The sequence below is a fragment of the Macrobrachium rosenbergii genome, chromosome 59 (genome assembly GCF_040412425.1).
Source record: "Macrobrachium rosenbergii isolate ZJJX-2024 chromosome 59, ASM4041242v1, whole genome shotgun sequence".
Lineage (NCBI taxonomy): Eukaryota > Metazoa > Arthropoda > Malacostraca > Decapoda > Palaemonidae > Macrobrachium > Macrobrachium rosenbergii.
The window spans coordinates 19,707,016-19,729,515 of NC_089799.1; the positions used below are offsets into that span (position 1 = coordinate 19,707,016).

General features: G+C 33.7%; 1 protein-coding gene across 1 annotated transcript in view; it reads right to left on the minus strand.

Annotated features, from left to right (window-relative positions):
* The window catches only part of LOC136837583 (uncharacterized), a 116,953-nt gene that overhangs the window by 4,257 nt on the left and 90,196 nt on the right, over positions 1-22,500 (minus strand). Inside the window, exons 2-3 of the mRNA XM_067102459.1 lie at positions 4,133-4,302; positions 3,382-3,802 (exon numbers count right to left, since the gene is read on the minus strand). Coding sequence (XP_066958560.1) covers positions 3,382-3,802; positions 4,133-4,302 — 591 coding nt within the window. The remainder of the gene's footprint in view (positions 1-3,381; positions 3,803-4,132; positions 4,303-22,500) is intronic.

Genomic DNA, 22,500 nt, shown 5'->3' on the forward strand with positions numbered 1-22,500 from the left:
TATATATATATATATATATATATATATATATATATATATATATATATATATATATATATATATATATATATATATATATATATATATATATATGAGAGGCAGTGATGTTGATAGGCAAGATGTTCTTGCAACAAATGAGAATAGAAAAATGTCGCAGAAATGTGTCTGGGAGGGGACTTGAATTTTGGCAATATATGGTCTGGAAGGAAAAGTACTTAAAATTATACTTGGAAAACATAAAAATGGTAAGAAACAATGTTAGATTAAGTGTCAGTAGAATGTAAATAGAAGAACAAGTTGTAGTATGGAGACGATCTAGGTTTGGATAATCACTACAATGTTTAACCTAAAGCTGAGATAAATGGAGGTTAACGCTGAAGAATAAAGGGTAAAATATGTCGGGGTGAATGTTGGTAAGCCTTGTGAGTTTGAATAATGAGATGAGATGATCATAAGAGAGAACGGATGAAAAATGGGTTGGGGTAAAACATACAGGAGTGGATGAGGGGATATGAGGTGTGTGTAAATTTCCAAGATGTAGTCACATGCTACGGAACGAGTGTTTGTAAATTTAGATTACGAAAGTAAAAAATGGTGTGTTATGGAAAGAGATTAAGCTTGAGAATGCTTGTAGAAAGCTTGTTGAGGTTGTACGGATTGTAATTATCCGGCTGAAGGATGGGGAGACACTAAGAGTTGATACGATTACATGATGCAGTAAAGCAGGAACCATTCCATCATCCATTCTGGATGATGGAATGCTGCTAAAGGAATAGGTGAAATGAGTGGTTCCTTTTTATAAGGGCAGAGATGTTAAAAGAAACTGCAAGAATTATAAGGGCTTACAGTAGGATAATGATTAAGAAAGTAAAACTAATGACAGAATAACTGACAGAACTTGAAAAGTATGGGTGTCGACTAGGAAGGGAACGTTTAAATCAAGTGTAGCTTATAGAATAAATATAAGAGAAGTCTGACAGTTAAGGGAAAAAAAAAGAAAGTTGTATGTGGAATACATGCTACCAGAAGTTAATGACGCAATAATAGATAGTTATATGGAAGATATATAGGACAAATATAAGTTTAATGGTCGACGAGAAACGTGTTAGGCAATGTCGACAAGTAAGTGAATACCTTGAAGCAAGTGGTGGATCTAAGCTAACTGCGTGTTATGTTTAATATCTTTATGGATGGAGTGATATGAGAAACCAGACAAAGGACTGTATATGTAAGGGTAAGAAAACTGGTCATGACTAGTGTGTGGAATGGATGACGCCTGATGGAGACAAAGCACTGATCGGGGATACAGAAGAGAAACTGGAAAGACAGACGATTCAGTCTGAAAGTTTTCTGGAAAGACAGACGATTCAGTCTGAAAGTTTTCTGGAAAGACAGACGATTCAGTCTGAAAGTTTTCTGGAAAGACAGACGATTCAGTCTGAAAGTTTTCTGGAAAGACAGACGATTCAGTCTGAAAGTTTTCTGGAAAGACAGACGATTCAGTCTGAAAGTTTTCTGGAAAGACAGACGATTCAGTCTGAAAGTTTTCTGGAAAGACAGACGATTCAGTCTGAAAGTTTTCTGGAAAAGACAGACGATTCAGTCTGAAAGTTTGTATGGGTACTTGGGAGTGTATGCAATGGATGATGGTAGGATGAGCAAACAGGTTAATAAACGTTCAAGCCAAGAAAGAGTGAGTTTGTACAATTGAAAACGTAGAAGGGAGTGCAATGAAAGCCGCTAGTTTGTATGGGTACTTGGGAGTGTATGCAATGGATGATGGTAGGATGAGCAAACAGGTTAATCAAAGAATAGGTGAAGCCAAGAAAGTAGCAAAGTTTGTACAACAGATCAATAAAAAGGACATGGAAAGTGAAAAACATCAGCTGGTGAAAATCAAGAAAGAACGTATGAAGGGACTGTTGAACCATTTCACCTTTGATAGATGAAGTGGAAAAGTTTTTGGAAAAAGAGGAAGAATGCTTTTACTACTGTGGTAAAGAAACAATGAATTTTTGGCACAGTAGGTTTGACGTGAAAAGGATCAGAAAATGGTTTCAGAAATTGTAGAGATATATAGTCATAATCAAAAGGTTAGCATCAGTGAAAGGATCAATAAGAAAGTTTTGATCTGTCTTGGTTATATGTAAAGAATGAAAAACATCAGCTGGTGTTGAAAACCAGTAGGCAGTAATTAATGTCTTGTTTCACTTCCGGAGACACCCCTTAATAGTGGACATAATATCAAATTCATAAATTCTCTGAAGATGGAGGAGAGGAAGACATAGCAAATAGTTTGATTCCTCAGCAATATTGCGTCATGATGATGTTATGTATATTCGTGAGTACGTGCGTTAATTTGATCTGAAAAGTGAGTTTGATCGTTCAAACGTGATAGAACTGCAGTTTTCTAGACGAAAGGAAGATCCAGGCTTTGAATCGGCAGATAAGGTAGAGTTTGAAATCTCTGTTTTTATGGGAGGAAATTGAACTTGTGATTTTTAAGATTTTCTAATCATTATGAACTTTTGAACTGGTGTGGAGATTTAATATGAACATTCATACCTCTTTTATATTATTGTTTTGTCATGTTACGTTTGCCAATCATCATTTTACACTGCCATTGTGTTTTGCATTTCATTTTTTTGGGAGTTTTCTATCATGTTTAATTCTTCCGACAGATGTCAACACTTAAGAGTGGATAGTTGTAACATGTGGTAGACGGTTTTTTTGACATGACTAGTTTTGATTTGCAGTATGTGAGAGTTTGTTTTTCATGATTAGCCATCAGACTTCTTTAATCAGAAGTGTTTTGCAGTTCAGAGTTTAGTTATTAACTGATAATTCATTTATTATGCATTTTAATCTTTGCTTTGTTTTATTCATTTCTTGTTGGGTTATTTGAATAATAAACCTATTTTTGTAGAAACTATTGCGTTTCTTTAAATGGTCCATTTAATTGATTTGGTGAGAATGAGTGCGATTCCTTGAGAGAGAGAGAGAGAGGCGATACACGGAGAGAGAGAGAGAGAGAGAGAGAGAGAGAGAGAGAGAGAGAGAGAGAGAGAGAGAGAGAGAGAGAGAGAGAGAGATAGACAACTTTCAGATGAAGAAAGATCGTGAGAGCACGTTACATACACTTTCAAAAAAGTGTTAATTCTGTCCTGTTACATATATATACATATATATATATATATATATATATATATATATATATATATATATATATATATATATATATATATATATATATATATATATATATATATATATACATACAAATCGTTACATAGTCATACAAAAGGTATTATAAATTTATGAAAAAATTCAATATTTTTATATTAGACTTAGAATAATTAAGACTTTACATTGATGACCTACTTGAAATGAGCTTCTGTAATCCTGACAGGAGGCTCCTCTTCCCAAGGTCCCGTCAGAAGCGACGGATTTTTCAGGCCCTCGGGGTTGTCTGGTATAGCGGGATCTCTCGTGGTGCCCTCCAGTTCAGAGTCAATCCTTGGCCTGGCAGTCCATGTCCTCGGCTTCTGACGGGGGAACTGGAGGTCCTCGATGTCCTGGAAGGCTCCTTCTGGGAATCCTTGCTGGTTACGCATCAGGATGGAACCCCGTCTTCTCTGGTGTTCCAGGTGGGGGAAGGATAAGTTGCTGAACTCGGGCAGGTTGTGATTAGGCAGGATTGGTTGGTAGGGCCTGGATTGGCGTAGAGTGTGAGGGGGTGGGTGAGGGTGTGGGCGTATCTCGTAAGCTTCTTCTCTCTGTCTTCTTCCCCGTGACGCCAGACCTGATGCAGGAGACAAAGGGAAGATTCATTAGAGCGATGATGTGAAGTGGGGAAGATAGTAGACTAATTCTAGCCATAACTTTGAGAGTGAAAGAGAGAGAGGGCTAATTCTGACTGTGATCTAGAAGGGTAAATAAAGAAGACTATTAATATGCTGGCAATTTTATGTAATCTTGAAGTGCACAAGAGAGAAGACTAACTCTTGCAATAACTTTCAGTGTGAAAGAGAGAAAGCTAATTCTAGCAATAACTTTGAATACGAAAAAGTTAAGGCTAATTCTGTCTGTGACCTAGAAGGGTGAAAAAGAGAAGACTAATTCTACCCATAACTTTGAGTATGAAAGCGAGAGGGATAATTCTGGCTTTCATCTGTAAGGGCGAAACAAAGAAGACTATTAACATGGTGGCAATGTTCTTTAACCTCGAAGTGCGAAAGCGAGAAGACTAACTGTAACAATAACTCTGAGCGAGAAAAAGAGAAGCCTAATTCAGACTGTGATCTAGAAAGGTGAAACAGAGAAGACTATTAATATGCTGGCAATGTTCTTTAATGTTGAAATACGAAAGAGAGAAAACTGATTCTAGCAATAACTTTGAGCGTAAAAGACCGAGAGCCAATTCTGACTGTAATTTAGAAGGGTGAAACAGAGAAGACTCTTAATATTCTAGCAATGATTTCCAAGGGCAAGAGACTAAAGATTGGGTCGGATATGAATGTTATATTGGGTTATACTCGACATGGATGAGAAGGAATTTAATTCGGAGAAATATGCTGACAGGAGAGAAAGAGAGGGGGGGGAATAACACGACTAGAGAACCAGAGGGGACTGATTTTAGAAGAAAAAAAAAATGACGGCGAGAGGAAATGAAGGTTAGATCTGGCAATTGCTTAAGGGTGATATAGACAAAGGTAGAGATTAATCTAATCTGTCAGGAACATCTGAGGAAGAGAAGGTGAAAAAAAGAAGATTTAGGAAGGTTATTGGTTGGAAATAAAGGAATAATTAATAATAGATAAATTATATTTTATGAAAGAGATTACCTCTGACAATATTACGAAAGGGGGGAATAAGAAAGAGTGTATTCTATCAAGAATATTACTAGAAGTTGAAGACAAGAAAAGACGATTAATTCTGGCAAGGAATTTATTCACCCTTTGCTGTATCATCGATCAACAAATGTTTTACTAAGCTAAAGAGGATAACGTACAAAGTTTAATTATTCGTCCTTTATTAATGTCGTATTATGAAGCAAATGATGCGTAATAACACAGGCAGCATATGTTTTGAAAACTGCTTTAGAAGTTACTCGTTTAAACTATATAGTCTTATGTAAAAGGATTGTTTCTACTCGTAAAATGGTATTGTTCTCATTTAAAAAAAATGCGCAATGTAGCATGAGTCTTGAAATGGAGAAACAAATCCACAGTTATGTATATCTACATATACATAACTGTGGATATGTTTCTCCTTTGTTCTCACTGATATTTAAATCGATAACAGACCTGTTTGATCATTACTATGATCATCATGGACTTCTAAGTACTAAAACTGCATATATGTATAGTGTATTAACGAATATTTTTCCTAAACAAAGCAGAACGCATTTAAAACAATATTTTTTTTTCTAGAAAAACAGACATAAAGCAGATCGTTCTATGAACGAATTGTCATATAAATAATATACGATGTATCTAAAAATATCGACATATTTCACACCATTTCCTGCATCCGAACACTTTTATCCCTAATCAAGAATTTTATAAAGGAATAAGTGCGATTTTCCCCTACACGTCCGACTTTGTCACTTTACATGAAACGACGGCACTAGATTCGTTTATGAAAGCAATCAAAACATCGGAAAGCACAATGAAGTTTGACTGCCGTTAATTAATTCCTATAAAAGCCTTCATTAACTTCCACTGACTCATTAGGTTTATATGGAACTCTGAAACGAGGCCATCCTAAGGTTTTGGTTTCTTAATTCCTTTGGTTGACGAGTCCGTATAACAGATATTATGACGCCACTTTCTTAATTCTGCATACGTAATCTAAAATGAAAGACTAAGAGAGACTAAGAGAGAGAGAGAGAGAGAGAGAGAGGGAGAGAGAGAGAGAGAGAGAGATGACCGTTTCTTCAAGGAGGTACAATTTCACTGAATAGTGGTGTATCAAATGATTAGAAAATAAAATAATGAAATTCTTTAGTGCTTTTGGATAGTAAAAACACGTTATGTAACTGTCTGTCACCAAAACTTTAAATAGGACTCAATTGAAATATGCTATAACATTGTAAATCGCATAAAACATTAAAAAATTCAGTTTATGAAAGATCATAGAAATGTAGTAAACTAGAGAAAACACTCAAACGCTTTGGGTAAAAAGTCAATTTCCGCTTCGGTTAAAGGTATGAACTTCGAAATCCAATCATGTCGGTGGTATTTTCGATAATACGAATTTACTTCCTCGCTGTAAGCCGTAATGCTTGCTTTTAGGTATTTTATTATTCTCATACTTTTTAAAATCCTGCGGTGACGCCATAAAACACACAGTAATATTGTGCCTTATTAACAGATAAGAGACAATGGCGGGCAGAAAAGTTAATGATATAGAAATCAACATAACAAAATGTTGTTCCGACGATGAATATGTATTTCTCTCAACGGTCAAAAAAATGCAAAGTCAAAAACACACATGCAAATGTATATACATGTATATATATACATATATAAATATATATATATAATATATAAACACACATACACACATATACAATATATATATATATATATATATATATATATATATATATATATATACATATATATAATATATAAACATATATATATATATATATATATAATATATATATATATATATATATATATATATATATATATATATATATATATATATATATATATGTAAATAATCCCCAATGGGAAGGGGCAATTCCTTGAGAGCAAACAGAAAGGTAGTGCCTTCTGAGCTACCCACAGTTTATGGTAAAAAAACACACACATATATATATATATATATGTATATATATATAATATATATATATATATATATATAAAATATATATACATGTATACATAAGTAAATAATCCCCATTGGGAAGGGGAAATTCGTTGAGAATAAACAGAAGGATAGTGTGCCTTCCGAAGCTACCCAAAGTTTATGGTAAACACACACACACACACACACTCACACACGGGCACAGACACACACGTATGTATGTTACATACACATATACATATAAATATATACATATATATAATATATATATATATATATATATATATATATATATATATATATATGTATATGTATGTGTGTGTTTATGTATGTATGTGTATGCGTGTGTATGTACGCGTGTTCCCTGCAGCACGCCACGGCAGCTCTGATCAAGCAACGTTTTCAAAGCGACTTATTTTTATTCGTGCTTCTGCCAAGCTAACCCTTTTTAATTGGGTCCTGATTCTTTTTGTTGTTGGTATTCTTTGATGCAATTGTAAGTTTATTCCGTACCTTTGATGCTCGACAAACACATTTTGTCCTGTAGGTATTACAATGCTTTTTATGTTATTAGCGAAGCTTTGGACTCATTAGTAACAGCAGCCCGAGTTATTTTGTTTTTCATTGCCTTGTTTTATTAGGGATGAGTTTCATGTTTGTGCTGGGTGTATCGGGTTTCCTTGGCTTGTGCTTGTGTGTGTGTATGAGAGAGAGAGAGAGAGAGAGAGAGAGAGAGAGAGAGAGAGAGAGAGAGGAGAGAGAGAGGTATCAATTTTCAACTAATTTCTTGCATATATGTCGTAACTAATTGTTTGCTGAACAAAACGGCGATTCTGTTCAAAAGAGAGCAAGAGAATCTCTCGATCTTCGCTACTTAAGGAGAATATTTACTTTTTAAAATTTTGTATGCCCTGTCTAGTTTCAAATGGACACATTTCCTCATCTTTATACTGCTCTTACCCTCCTCGTCCTTCAGTCGTTCATCATCTTATCAACGCTTTACACTCATTCCCGTGATTCATCCTTGCCTTTGCATCTCAGATTCAGCGTCGTTTGTGGGGAATTTCTTCTGTGATCACCGTCTATTGTTGAGAGAGAGAGAGAGAGAGAGAGAGAGAGAGAGAGAGAGAGAGAGAGAGAGAGAGAGAGAGAGAGAGTGTGTACTAATTTTCGTTTAATTTCCTGCACATGTGTCCAGTGACTCAGAAGTCTTTACATGTTGCCGGGTGTAAACGTGACTTTATCAGTGTTCGTAATAAATTGCTGTGGCAGGACCTGCCATTGTTAATGTGAAATATTATAAATAGTGGCAAGAGTAACGTCTCCATTTTTGTGTGGCCATGTAGTTTAGGTTTACAGTGCTTTCAGAGATGACCCCAAATATGTGGCTGAACTAATCGTCACGATTTCCCTGGGCAAAAAATATACATTTTGTTAGTTTTACCTTGAATTTGAGCAAGGTTCTGGTAATTCAACTGGGAGAGAGCACATACAATAACTAATTTATTTAATTTAGTGTTTAGATTTTATCATGACACAGGTCTTTTCCAAAAGCAAGAGCAATGACAGTGTTCCTTCGAGTGCAAATAACTAACATTAGATGTCATTACATCGATGCTATATTGCACTGCTACCTCATGAAATGTATAGAAATTTGGACATAATTTCCCTTATTGTAATACTAACATTACGTTGGTATAGAGTTACACAATGGTCATGGATGGCTTTTACTGAAAAAAAAATAATGCTGCAACTAGACTCAGTGCATTAGAATAAATCTGAACAGGCATCTTTACCACCGGAAGATATTTAAAAGCCTGTCAGAATTCCCAAGCCAAGTCTCTTTCCTTACTGCATAGGTGAACTGGTAACTTGTCATTAGCACATTTCTTTTAGCCAAGCCATTCAGACTGTATCGTCGAAGTTTGGGCTGAAATAGATTCAAACACCTACGCATTAGGCGTTTGAGAGGTCTCCTTGTTTACAACCTAAGGTAAATAAATAACTTGCGCTAAGCATATTTCTTTTCGCCACCCCATTCAGACTGCATCGTCTGAGTTTGGGTTGCAATAGACTCAAATACCTATGCATTCTCTTTTCCTAAAACTCCTAATCAGTCTTTCTCACGATACGTTTGGAGGTGGTAAGGGCTATATCTTAGAACCTTTGAGGGGGGAGCCCTGCATTGTGCTAGCTTTCAAAGACAAGTGTTCAGAAATATGAAACTAGACTCGAGAGCCTGACTCTAAATGTCAGGAAAGCCAGTCTAAAAAGCCTGGAACATTTTTCATTAGAACGTGTTCCTTAATCTAGTCTTTAGGAAATGAATAAAACTTTCTCCTCTTCAGACTGAAGACCTTTCGTTGAAAAAGAAAAAAAATCATCCGGGTCTTTAGAAAAACTCCTTTTTTAGAATTTGTTTTTCTCCTAGTTGAAGCAGAGGCATATCCCAGAAAGACTTATGGACCTTTTATGAGAAGCGGCATTTACTAATTAAGTGGCTTTGCATAATGTCCACATTATTTTGAGATAATTATTCACCGTAGAATATTTTATTTTAGATTTATGCAAGCATGAGTTAACAGAATTAACTGGATTGAAGATATTAACGTCAAAAACTTAAATTCTAGACAATAATCTATCAGGTCACTTAATAAGTATTCAGTAGATACTTAAAGTCCATAAAGTACAAAAACACACACACACACACTATATATATATAAATATGTATATATATATATATATATATATATATATATATATATATATATAAATTTATATATATACATACATATATATATATATATATATATATATATATATATATATATATATATTTATATATATACATACATATATATATATATATATATATATATATATATATATATATATATATGTATATATATATGTATATATATATATATATATATATATATATATATATATATATATAAAACTATTTTATGGGTCTGTAAGTATACACTGAATACACTGAATAATCAATAAGTGATCAATAAATGGTTTCTATTTAATATATTTTAGATGTAAAAAAAATTCGCCCTAATGATCAAAAGAACTATTATCCATCATGGCGAGACAACTATATTAATCTAGTTAAGTCTGTGTTTCCTTGCATATGCGTTCTTAAAAGCATTATCCCATAATACTATTTCCCGCTACGGATAGACAGTTGAATTAATAAATGCCATTCTTCATAATGATTCTGTAAATTTCACTCGATTACGCTTCCTCTTCAATCTAAGATCAGGAAAATCTTATGATAGACGTTCTTCTAAACACCAGGGATGATTTTTCGGATCTTTCGTAGACAGTGACCCCCCCAACGGTTTTAACCCAGTATGTATCCACCCTTGCGGCGTGTTTAGTACATGCCCGTTGGGGGTTACCGAAAAACATAAACAAAAGACTGTAAATATCATAAGTATATCTTAGTTTAACCAGACCACTGAGCTGATTAACAGCTCTCCTAGGGCTGGCCCGAAGGATTACACTTATTTTTACGTGGCTAAGAACCAATTGGTTACCTAGCAACGGGACCTACAGCTTATTGTGGAATCCGAACCACATTATAGCGAGGAATGAATTTCTATCACCAGAAATAAATTCCTCTAATTCCTCATTAGCCGACTGGAGAATCGAACTCCGGCCTAGCGAGTGCCAGCCGACAACTCTACCGACTCACCCAAAGAGGAACTTGTAAATATCATAAAGATTATGACACCCAAGAAATATTAGTCGTAGATAACGACCCCGAACTTTGTTGGGGTCGCTATCTAGGAAAGATCCGATTTTTCTCAACGGAATATCCTCACTTCTAAGACAGGAAAGTTTCCTATATTTTCTAATTTGCGGATCACGGACATCTGAATATGTAAGACCTTACTCTGATGGATTTTAGATATATGTCTGGAAAAATCAAACTGAACTTGGGCACTTTTACTTCTCGAACATTTCTTATTAAACCAGTTCATTAATCCATTACTTAGAAAAACGATTAAAACTAACCTCTCTAAGAGTGAAGACATTTTGTTGAATTATTCTCTGTGCCATTTGTTTTCAGTCTTTGAAATATCTGTTGTCAAGATATCTATCTTGTGGGGAAATTGGTAATTATTATCTACTGTAGACAATTGTCCCAATGTATCTTTCCCGAACATTTTTAGTTTTCTGTAAAAGAAAACTAATGTGCCGGCTTTGTCTGTCCGTCTGCACTTTATTCTGTCAGCACTTTTTTCTGTCCGCCCTCAGATCTTAAAAACTACGGAGGCTAGAAGGCTACAAATTGGTATGTTGATCATCCACCATCCAATCATCAAACATGCCAAATTGCAGCCCTCTAGCCTCAGTAGATTTTATTTTATTTAAGGTTAAAGTTAGCCATAATCGTGCTTCTGGCCGTGGTTAAAGTTTCATGGGCCGCGGCTTAGACAGCATTATACCGAGACCACCGAAAGATAGGTATATTTCCGGTGACCTTAGTTATACGCTGTAGCGGCTATACAGAAAACTTGATTGCGCATTTTTTACTTATCTTATAAGATTTCAGTTAACCGTTAACTTCGGCTTTCGCGTTGAGTGCCATCCCCGTGTTAGTGAGTACTACTCGTTTGGTACAATATCAAACCAAACAACATATGTTGTCTTTTGTTTCCTTTGCTGCAAAATTAGGAAACATTTTCACAATTCTTGTTTTACGAATTGTTATCATGACACTTTCAAAGGTCCTTTTCATTTGCTTTAATTTTCCTTGACCTATTTACTGAATTTTTATCATTATGGATTTGCTGATACTTATTGACTTGTTATTTGTGTTAGTAATCTATCAGAAATCAGTTATCCTAGCTACAGACCAGGACATTAATACTCCTCTAGAAATGTTTCGTGGAAATGTATATATACATATGTATGCATGTATATGTATATGTATGTATATATATATGTATGTATATATATACATATATATATGTATATATATATACATCTATCTATCTATCTATCTATATATAAAATTATATATACACACACACACATATACATACATACATATATATATATATATATATATATATATATATATATATATATATATATATATATATATATATATTATATATATATATATATATATATATATATATATATATATATATATATATATATATATATATATATATATATATAATGAAATTAGTCGAAAAAAAAAGCAGGAAAAGTAAAAGAAACAACTACAGCAGTCAAGCAAGCAATCAGACTTTGGATATGTACTGTAGATACGCAAATGAATGGATAAAAAACTAAAAAAAAAAAAAAAAAATAAAAACAGCAGAAAAAAATGTTGGTTTCATGTGAAATTGCTCGTTGCTGTTTCCCGCTGAGTTCAGGCAGGAAAATTCTATATTTATTTTCTCTGATATTCCTAAAAATAACATGGCAGCACCATATGGTCACCTATATCCACTTCATGTACAAATGGTTTTATGTAACAGAGTTCCAAATGGCTACATTTTTGTTTGAAATAAAAAAAAAATTATATTTTATATATATGCTTGCTCAAGGACAGATGAATCCTTTCATAGCATAAAATATTTTTATAAATCGGCAAATTATTCTGAAGTAGATGGGTCTACTAGTAAAAGATAATTAGAATATCATCATTATTAGTAACTTTAACTATGAATTACGATAATAAAACTAATGTAAATAACTTTCTCTACTTCCTGCTTGAGTTTCCTGTGTCATAAAACAGCTCCAACAACAATATCAACAGCGCAAAGAAGCAAAAGCAAAACAGCAGCAATGAGGATTTGGAATATATCACCCAGACCACGAATCGGAAACTTAAAAAGTGGTGAAGTAGGTCATTAAAAGGACAACACCTCTTTCCTCCTGTTTTCCCGAGTACTCTGCTTAATTTCCAAGACCACGGAACCATTCTAACCCCTGGAAATGATTACTTTTCTCTTATTTTATGTCTTCTTCATACAAATAAGCCTCACCCTTTCTGTGCTATCCAACTAACATGAACTAACAGCTATAAAAAAAAAAACGATAGCAATCATTGTATTTACAGTTATTCATCTCATAAACCTTTTTAAGTTCGTCTCAGCAGGTAGAGCTCCTGGTTCTATGCTACCCAGCTAACACGAACTAACAGCTGTAAAAGAACGACAGCAATCCTTTTATTTACAGTTATTTGTCTCATAAGCCTTTTTAAATTCGTCGCATAAGGCTGAGCTCATGGTTCTATGCTATGTGGCTAACTCGAACTAACTGCTGTAAAAGAACGATAGCAATCCTTTTATTTACAGTTATTCATCTCATAAGCCTTTTTAAATTCGTTACATAAGGCTGAGCTCCTGGTTCTATGCTATGTGGCTAACTCGAACTAACTGCTGTAAAAGAACGATAGCAATCCTTTTATTTACAGTTACTCATCTCATAAGCCTTTTTAAATTCGTCACATAAGGCTGAACTCCTGGTTCTATGCTATCTGGCTAACTCGAACTAACTGCTGTACAAAAACGATAGCAACCCTTTCATTTACAGTTATTCATTTCATACACCTTTTTAAGTTTGTCACCTAAGGCTAAGCTCCTGGTTCTATGCTACCCAACTAACAAGAACTAAGAGCTGTAAAAGAACGATATTCATCTTTTGATGTGCAGTGATTTATTTCACAAAACCTTGTTAAACGTGCGTGCTTATTCGTCAGATAAAACGATTATCTGTATCTATAAAGCTCTACACCAGAATCAGAACGATTCTTTCCACTGATTACTTCAAACGTCCCAGCGTATAAATCGTTCTAATTCCAGGGAACCATTTGTTCAGCAATAAAAACAAAAACGTCCCCCCTACACTCTACGCCTCTGCGAAATATATTTACCAGGAATAATATTTTCTGTTGGCGAATGCACCGTACTACAATCGCCACACGGATGGAAAAATGATCATTGCAGCCTCCCCAAAAATGAAATGTACGGTAGAACAGGCCGATAAAAATGCAACGTGGAATACAACGGATTTGGATGGATAAAAGTGAAAACTGCGTATCCGCCTCTGTAGGTTCCCTCTTCCTGGATTCCGGATCGTGAAAGTTTGTTTCTCACTATATGGAATTGAAAGCGCTAAGCCCGCTCCTAAAAAAAAAAAAAAAAAAAAAGCCAGCTATACAAATCCGTTTTCAATGTCAGAAGCACTTTAGAAAATCCCACTTATTTTAAGAGTTATCCAATTTTTTTTCTTTCCAGGCGACGGTCATCGTCCTCGTATTTAAGGTTAAGGAAGAAGCTTTTAAAGTATTTGGGACGAGATTGACGATTTTGGTAAGTTCGGGCGAGAAGTCATTTAATTTCATTTGAGAAAAATTCCAGTTAACTTGAGAGTTACCGAAAGTTTTTTTTTTTTTTGTGGATATAAAGTACAACTATTCCAGGAAGACATTTGTGTTTGTAGAAGACTTATTTATATGAAACCAGTTTTTTTTTTTTCTTGCTAAATGTTAGTTTTTAGAAAAAAAAAGTTTTCTTGAAGGTTATATTTTTTTTGTGGACATACAATACTTCTAGGAAGACACTTGCGGTTGTATAGTCGTTAACTTATTTATATAAAAGCAACTGTTATTTCAATGCCGTGCAAAATGTTAGTTTAGAAAGAGGTTTTCAAAAGTTAAATTAGACATTTTAAAGGCGTACAAATTTTTTAAAGGTGTAGTATCTTTTGAAGGTCATTTATCATTTTAATATTACACAAGAACTTAATTTTTAAGGGCACGGTCGTAAATAACCTTTCTAAAGTTGAATTTTGTGTCTCCATGCAGAATCTTCATGACCTGTTTTCAGAGAATTTTAAATATGTATACACTTTTAGTTTTCTGTAAAAGAAACTATTGTGCCGGCTTTGTCTGTCCGTCCGCACTTTTTCTGTTCGCCGTCAGATCTTAAAAACTACTGAGGCTACAGGGCTGCAAATTGATATGTTGATTATCCACCCTCCAATCATCAAACATACCAAATTGCAGCCCTCTAGCCTCAGTAGTTTTTATTTTATTTAAGGTTAAAGTTAGCCATAATCGTCCTTCTGGTAACGATATGGGATAAGCCACCTACGGCCCGTGGTTACAGTTTCAGGGGCCGCGACTCATACAGCATTATACAGAGACCATAGAAAGCTATATCCATTTTCCTTGGCCTTGATTATACGCTGTAGCGGATGTACAGAAAACTTGATTGCGCCGAAGAAACTTCGACGCATTTTTTATTTGTTTATATAAGAACCCCAGTGAACGGAAGGTGTTCAATGGAATTACAAGCCTAAAATACCACCCATGACAGATGTAATCACGGAACTTTGTAGTAGAAAGTGAACGTTATGGTAATATTGCATCTATTGCAATGTCATGAAAAGACATATATTATTATTATTATTATTATTATTATTATTATTATTATTATTATTATTATTATTATTATTATTATTATTATTCACTAAAAGGTTAGAAGAGGTAAACATATATACACTTGAAGTTTCCCTTTTCTAAGCCCTAACAGTTTATATTTTATTTTACTCCAAACTTTTTTGGTCTAAATCTTTGAACTTTCATTCGCGTAACTTTAAGTAATGATATTGCATCAATACTCTTTGATTTTGCAATATAATTATTCATGGAGGAAGTGAAATGAAACTAAATTCACATCCACGCCTTAAGAAAATAAATGCTAGTTAATACCAACCTCCATTTTACATCAAAGACTGATAATAGTTTCCACTTTATTTCTTTCCCTCTGCAATAAATTATCATTAAACCGTAGGAAATGCCGAACTTTCTTCGGCCCAATCAGGTTTTCTATACATCGCATACATCGTATAATCAGGGCCACCGTAAATAATCTATCTTTCAGTGGTCTCGGTATATTATGCTGTATGAGCCATGGCCCCATGAAACTAACCACGGCGGTGGTGGCATATCTATATCGCTGTCAAACTTTGATTATGGCTAACAACCTTTAATAAAATAAACACTACTGGGCTAGAGGGTGTAATTTGGTATGTTTGATGATTGGAGGTGGATGATCAACATGCAATTTGCAACCCCCTCTAGTCTCAGTAGATTTAAAATCTGAGGCGGACAGAAAAAGAAGTGCGAACGCACAGACAAAACCGGCACAATAGTTTTCTTTTACAGAGAACTAAAATTGCTTACACCGTTCCCAATCTCCCCGTAGGAGAAATAATTAATCCTAAATGTGAAGCGCAATATTCTGTATTCCGGACACATTGTTTATCGACCATGAATTATATAGGTATGGACATAATTCAGTAGCACAATTTTACTAAAAATCAAGATCTTGAAAAACCCACAGATTTGAATAACGTAAACAGACCATACTGTATGCTCTGTACTTATAGACCTGTCTGAACTAAATTTGCATAAAGACTGAGCCTAATTTAAAATCACATTCACTGGAAATAAATAAATATATATATATATATATATATATATATATATATATATATATATATATATATATATATATATATATATATATATATATAAAACTGAATCACGAAAATATGGAACGTGATGAATATATAAATAAAGGAAATGCCACGAAGGCATATGAAATAACAGGTGGTGCAAGGCCCTTTCGACTTACTGTCCTTTGTTGGCTAATTAAGGCCAGTAAAGTGAAAAACTCGAAAATACGTTGATTCATATTCCTTCATGGAATTTGCCTTTTATATATATATATATATATATATATATATATATATATATATATATATATATATATATATATATATATATATACTGTATATATAAATTAGTAGTATGAAAATAAAGTTTAAAAAACTACTTCAAAGGATAGATGAAGAAATAACCGACAAAGTAAAAAGAATACAGAACATAAAAGAAAGAAGTCATTGATGAAACGAAACTAGGCTGTGAGTCCAGAGTGGCTTAAAAATTTTTAAAAAAGCAAAATAAAAATTAAAAACAGTCAATTTGACTTGAGCAACGCATACACAGTTATTCAAAACGAATGTGGAACTCCTCTCAAAGCTTAGAAGCTTTATCCTTAGATCAAAGGAGGATATCTACCCCAATCAAAAGCTTTTTTGCGTAACAAACGTGAAGGAACCTTGATAAACAATAGGCTGAGAATTTTCGACAAGTTTGCGACATGACTGTGATTGTAAAAGGAAAGATAATCAAACACACAAAACACACAACACACACACACACACACACATATATATACATATATATATATATATATATATATATATATATATATATATATATATAGAGAGAAGAGAGAGAGAGAGAGAGAGAGAGAGAGAGAGAGAGAAAGAAGAAGATCTGCACTGGTCACTTTCCATCAGTTTGTATGTAATTATAATAATAGCCACAATGCGTTTCAGAAGTTAAAAAAGAGCAGTGGCTATTAGAATTACACACATACCCACACACTCAAACATATATATATATATATATATATATATATATATATATATATATATATATATATATATATATATTATATGATAGATAGATAGATAGATTGACGGGGAAATAGATATATATGTAGGTTTATTCTTCCCTTCAGGATTCCCCGACCAACAAATATTTAAAAGAGAGAGGAGAGAGAGAACAAAATATTTAAAAAGAGAGAGAGACTATATGAACGACAACTGAAAATATAAAACAAGACAAAGAATCATTTAAAAAAATGGCGGTTACCCGTTGGAAAAAAAAAAAGCAAAGAAAACATGCTGGAAATGTCTTCAGAATTGCGATAATGAAGTAATTGCAGCGATTCTTTCCTGTAATGACCAACTCTGAAAGCTCGCAGAAGTAAACAAAATGTTCTCGCTTCTATTTAGACGGAACAAATATTAAAGCGTATATCACTCCTTCGTTCTGAAGTAAAAATTCATATTGTATTGGCACCGGTTTATTCAAATAACGTCGATAATAAATGGGAGATATTGAACGCTGGATTCTGGATGTCTTAAGGTTTAAACCCTTATTTTTAGGATATTAAATAGTGAAGAATATTGAAAGATTGTAAAAGGTAACTAGTTTATTCCTTATTTTTTTGTATGGTAATTCCAAACAAGAGTAAATAATAAATTGGCTATACTGAATTATGTATTATAGAAGTCAAAAACTCGTATTTTAGGATATTAGATACTAAAGGAAGTTGAAGATTATAAAGAAAACTCATTTATTCCATATTTTAGATATATGGTAATACCAAAATAGCTTCATTAATAAACTGGATATATTGAACTGGATTCTGGATGTCTAAACCTTTTTGGGAATATTTTGAAGTGCAAAGGTAACTCATTTTATCCCTATTTTCAATATATAGTAATACAAATAGCTTCAGTAATAAATTGGGGATACTGAACGTTGGATTCTAGAAGTCAAAAACTCGTATTTAGGATATTAGATACTGAAGAATATTGAAGATTATAAAGGAAACTCATCTAATATTCTAATTTTAGATATACGGTAATTCCAAAATAGTGTCGATAATTTATTAGAGATCTTGAACGTAGGAATCTGGATGTTCAAAACTCTTATTTTCGGATATTACATACTAAAAGTTTGAAGATTATTAATGTAACTCATTTTGATATGTAGTAATTCAAATAACATCGATAATAAATTGGAGATATTGAACGTATTCACGATATCAGATACTAAAGGAGATTGAACATTACAATGGTAACTCATTTTATTCCTATTTTTTTAGGGTATATGGTAATTTCAAATAGCGTCGATATGTAAATCAGAAATATCTAACACTGATTCTTTACCTAAACCCTTACTTTAGGATACTAGATGCTACAGGAGATTAAAGATATAAAAAGATGCCTCGTTTATGCCGTTTTGTATATAATTTTATTTTCAATGTAAGGTTTGAGAACATGTTTTACAGCCTTCATTTTCTTGACATTAATACCTTTATTCACAAACAGTAAATGTAAAATATTTCAAATATATGTTTTATACAGTTTATCACCTCCATGAAGTAACAACGACCCATCGGATAATACTGTAAATTCGGAAAAAAATATAAAGAAATTGCAAGATGTTTTTGACGAAATCTTGCTATTTCAGAGGTAAATGTATTTAGTTAACCAACAAGCATCAATTCCCTGGGATTTTAAATTTAATCACACAGCCGTTACATTTCCCTTCAAGGCTGCTAACAAATTCACTTCAACAGCAAGTGGTAATTATGATATTCCAATACACTACATGTGTGCAACGAGAAATAACATTTAAAATAAAGAGAAGGATAATATAATATCTTGATTAAATTAAATTAGAAAAAATAGTCAAAAAGTAATAAAAAAATTGGTGATTATATATCATATCAAAGAAAACAGTATGGCAAGCCCTCCCCCTCCATCCCCGCGCAAAAAAGTAAAAAAAATACGCCGACGTTTTACTCGGTGCAATCGAGCTTTCTGTACAGCGTATAATCAGAGACCACCGAAAATAGATACCCTCTTTCAGTGGTCTTGATATAATGCTGCATGGGCCGCAGCCCGCGAAACTTTAACCACGTCCCGGTGGTGATCTGGTCTATATCGTGCCGACGGAAAACAAAAATATCAGACACTATTATTCAGCGAACTATTGTAGGAAATCAAGCCAACGATGAAGAGAATGAATAAACTTTATCGATAGCCACTACTTCTATCAAAAGGCAATAGCTTTCTCAAGAAGATTTCGTTAAAATATGAAAAAAAACATCCATCGATGAAAGCCGATAAAAGGCGTCACTCTCGAAAGGTCAAGTATATCGTCTTTCAAGTGCTTTCGATCAAAGCACCGCTTTTAAAATAAGATTTTTTTTGAGGCTTTATAAGTTGCCGAACACTGACGTGCAGATTAAGCGGGATTTTATCATCCATATTTCGTTCATATCTATACACACCTTTGCCCATTCACACAGACACACACACACTATATATATATATATATATATATATATATATATATATATATATATATATATATATATATATATATATATATATATATATATATTACATATATATATATACATATATATATTACTGTATATAATTAGAATGGGTATTGTACGTATCTGTGTATGTTCGTGTGACAACAAAAAACTATATTTTTACAAATTACCAGCATATCACAGCTACATTAAGCCAGAATGACGCCAGGACATGCGCACATAAATAATAAATATACAGACGTGCCTCCACGTACAATGAATGAATGTATGTATACGTTTTCACACAATGGAGGTCACATGACCCTTCTAACAATGTCATATCAATGTATTCATTACATCTGTTTTAATCGCGCGAAAGCGATAAGAATATTGCTCAGTCATCAAAGTCCTTGCAAAGGAAAGCATTGCGCAATGAAAATCTAGGCAACTGCTTGTCTACTGAATAAAGTTTAAATCCTGAATAAGATTTAGATATTATTGAAATAATAATCATTTCGTGCTCAGAAAATAACCCATAAGTATTATCATCATTTCGTGCTAAAGAGAATAACCCGTAGTATTAATCTTATAAATCAATAGAAGGAGGAGAAAGAAGTGGATTCCTAAACTGAAGGGGTAAGGTTCTTATGACGATGCTGATCAGTTTCCAAAAACCTTTTCCTAACAACAGCAGCTTTTGAAGGAGCCATTTCAACATCCGAAGGTTTGTAACCATTGAAAAGGTCGGTTGATTTCCGACTGAATTCCTTTTAAAAGGGAAGTAGGAGGCTGAATTCATTTAAAGGGAACTCGGAGACTGAATTCCTTTTAAAGGGACTCAGGCTGAATTCAAAGTCCTGATTTGGATTGCAGATCTTCAAAGCCATTTGGCTCTCCAGCTGATCTTCTTTTGCCGATTTCACTTTGATTTCTTTGACTTTTCACTCTGCTCGGCCTCGGAGGCATCTCTCTCTCTCTCTCTCTCTCTCTCTCTCTCTCTCTCTCTCTCTGAGGTGTGTGTGTGTGTGTCTACAGAACATCATAGAATATGACCTAAAGTTCTTGGATGAGTTTCCCCATTCGATAGAGGCGTAAGCGAAAAAGTAAGAATAATGTCTGATATTCTATCACAAAAAACACAAAGCTCATAACAAACATAATATTCATCTCCTAGGAGAGCGTTAGTTATAACGAAATTTGAAGGCCGGGTTATAAAAGTTTTCAATGAAATGATTTCACATATCCTCATGGGTCAACCTACGATTCAGTGATTTCGCGTCGAAATAACTGAAGTTAAAAGTATTGTTTATCATCTGAATTTTTATCAAGTGCACGGTTTCATTAACACTTATAAACCAATGGCTCATCTCTAATGCCATGAAAACAGATATTAATAAAGTTAACTGAAAGAAAAGATATCGGAAATGATAAATGTCTACACAAATGGCAAGGAAGAGTGAATTTTCATTAAGAGCCAACGATTAAAGATATAGAACATTTCAAGACTAACGAATAGTGAGCAAATTACAAAAAGAACAAGTTTTCATCAAGAAAACAATTGGATATAAAACAAGTATTCACAATTGGTTAAAGAAAACAAAATATAAGTAAAATGAAGATATACAGTATAAACTAGGAACAGACCAGATCTTGGAAAGACGGGAAAACAAAATGGTGGTAAAGGAATTAGAAAAATATTAGAATAAAGAAAACGCCATGAGAAAATCAAGGAAGCTGAGAAGTAAAACAGTAAGCAAGCAAATTCAAGAGAAAGTGAGGGGAAGAAAAAAGTATTAATAGTGAAGAGAGGTTATGCTAATATCACCTGAGCGAGAACATTGGGCAAATAGACAGAGCACACATACAGAGTCAACAGGGAAAACGGTGAAAATGCGCAGGAAAAGAAAAAGAAAAAAGCTCTGTCGCTCGAATCAGGAAAAAAAAAAGATGAAAAAATTGTAATTCGCACAGTGTTTTTTCTAAATGGCTTCCGGAAAACACAGGGGTTTGTTGCACAATAAACAGCCAATTATAAAAGATATTGTTTCGCCTTTCGACAGGTCTTTGTCCCTGATGTATGAGAAAGAGGAAAGGAAAGCAAACGGAGTCGAAGAATCAAATATTGTCCGGCGGTGTTCTTCTCTTAGGTACAGTAATTTTGGGGCTTCATTTTCTTAACAGTGCTTTCGAAAGAGTTTCTCCGCTCATACGTTTTGATTGTTTTTATGTGATTATTCATGCACACGTGGTATATATGCTGTGTAAAATCAAAAAATGGACAAAGGCATTGGGTTTCACCTAAATAATCAGTAATATTGCCAAGAACAGGAGGCATGTGAAAATAAAATGGACAAGAAAAAAATAATCCAGCAGTACTGCAGAGAAAGAGAGGCAATCTTTGAAAATCCTGGACATAGGCAAACACTCAAATAATCAGGAGCATGAAAGAGAGGCTCTTTGAAAATCACAAAATAAGCAGAGCTGACTTCACCACTCAACATTCAGTAGTGTAGCCAAGTTAAGTATATACCTTAGTTTAACAGACCACTAAGCTGATTAACAGCTCTCCTGAGGGCTGGCCCGAAGTCAGGAAATATGACATCTATGAGAGCTGATTTGTTTATGGAGCAAAGCGTGATGTCATGACACCTAGGAAGAAAAAAATTAA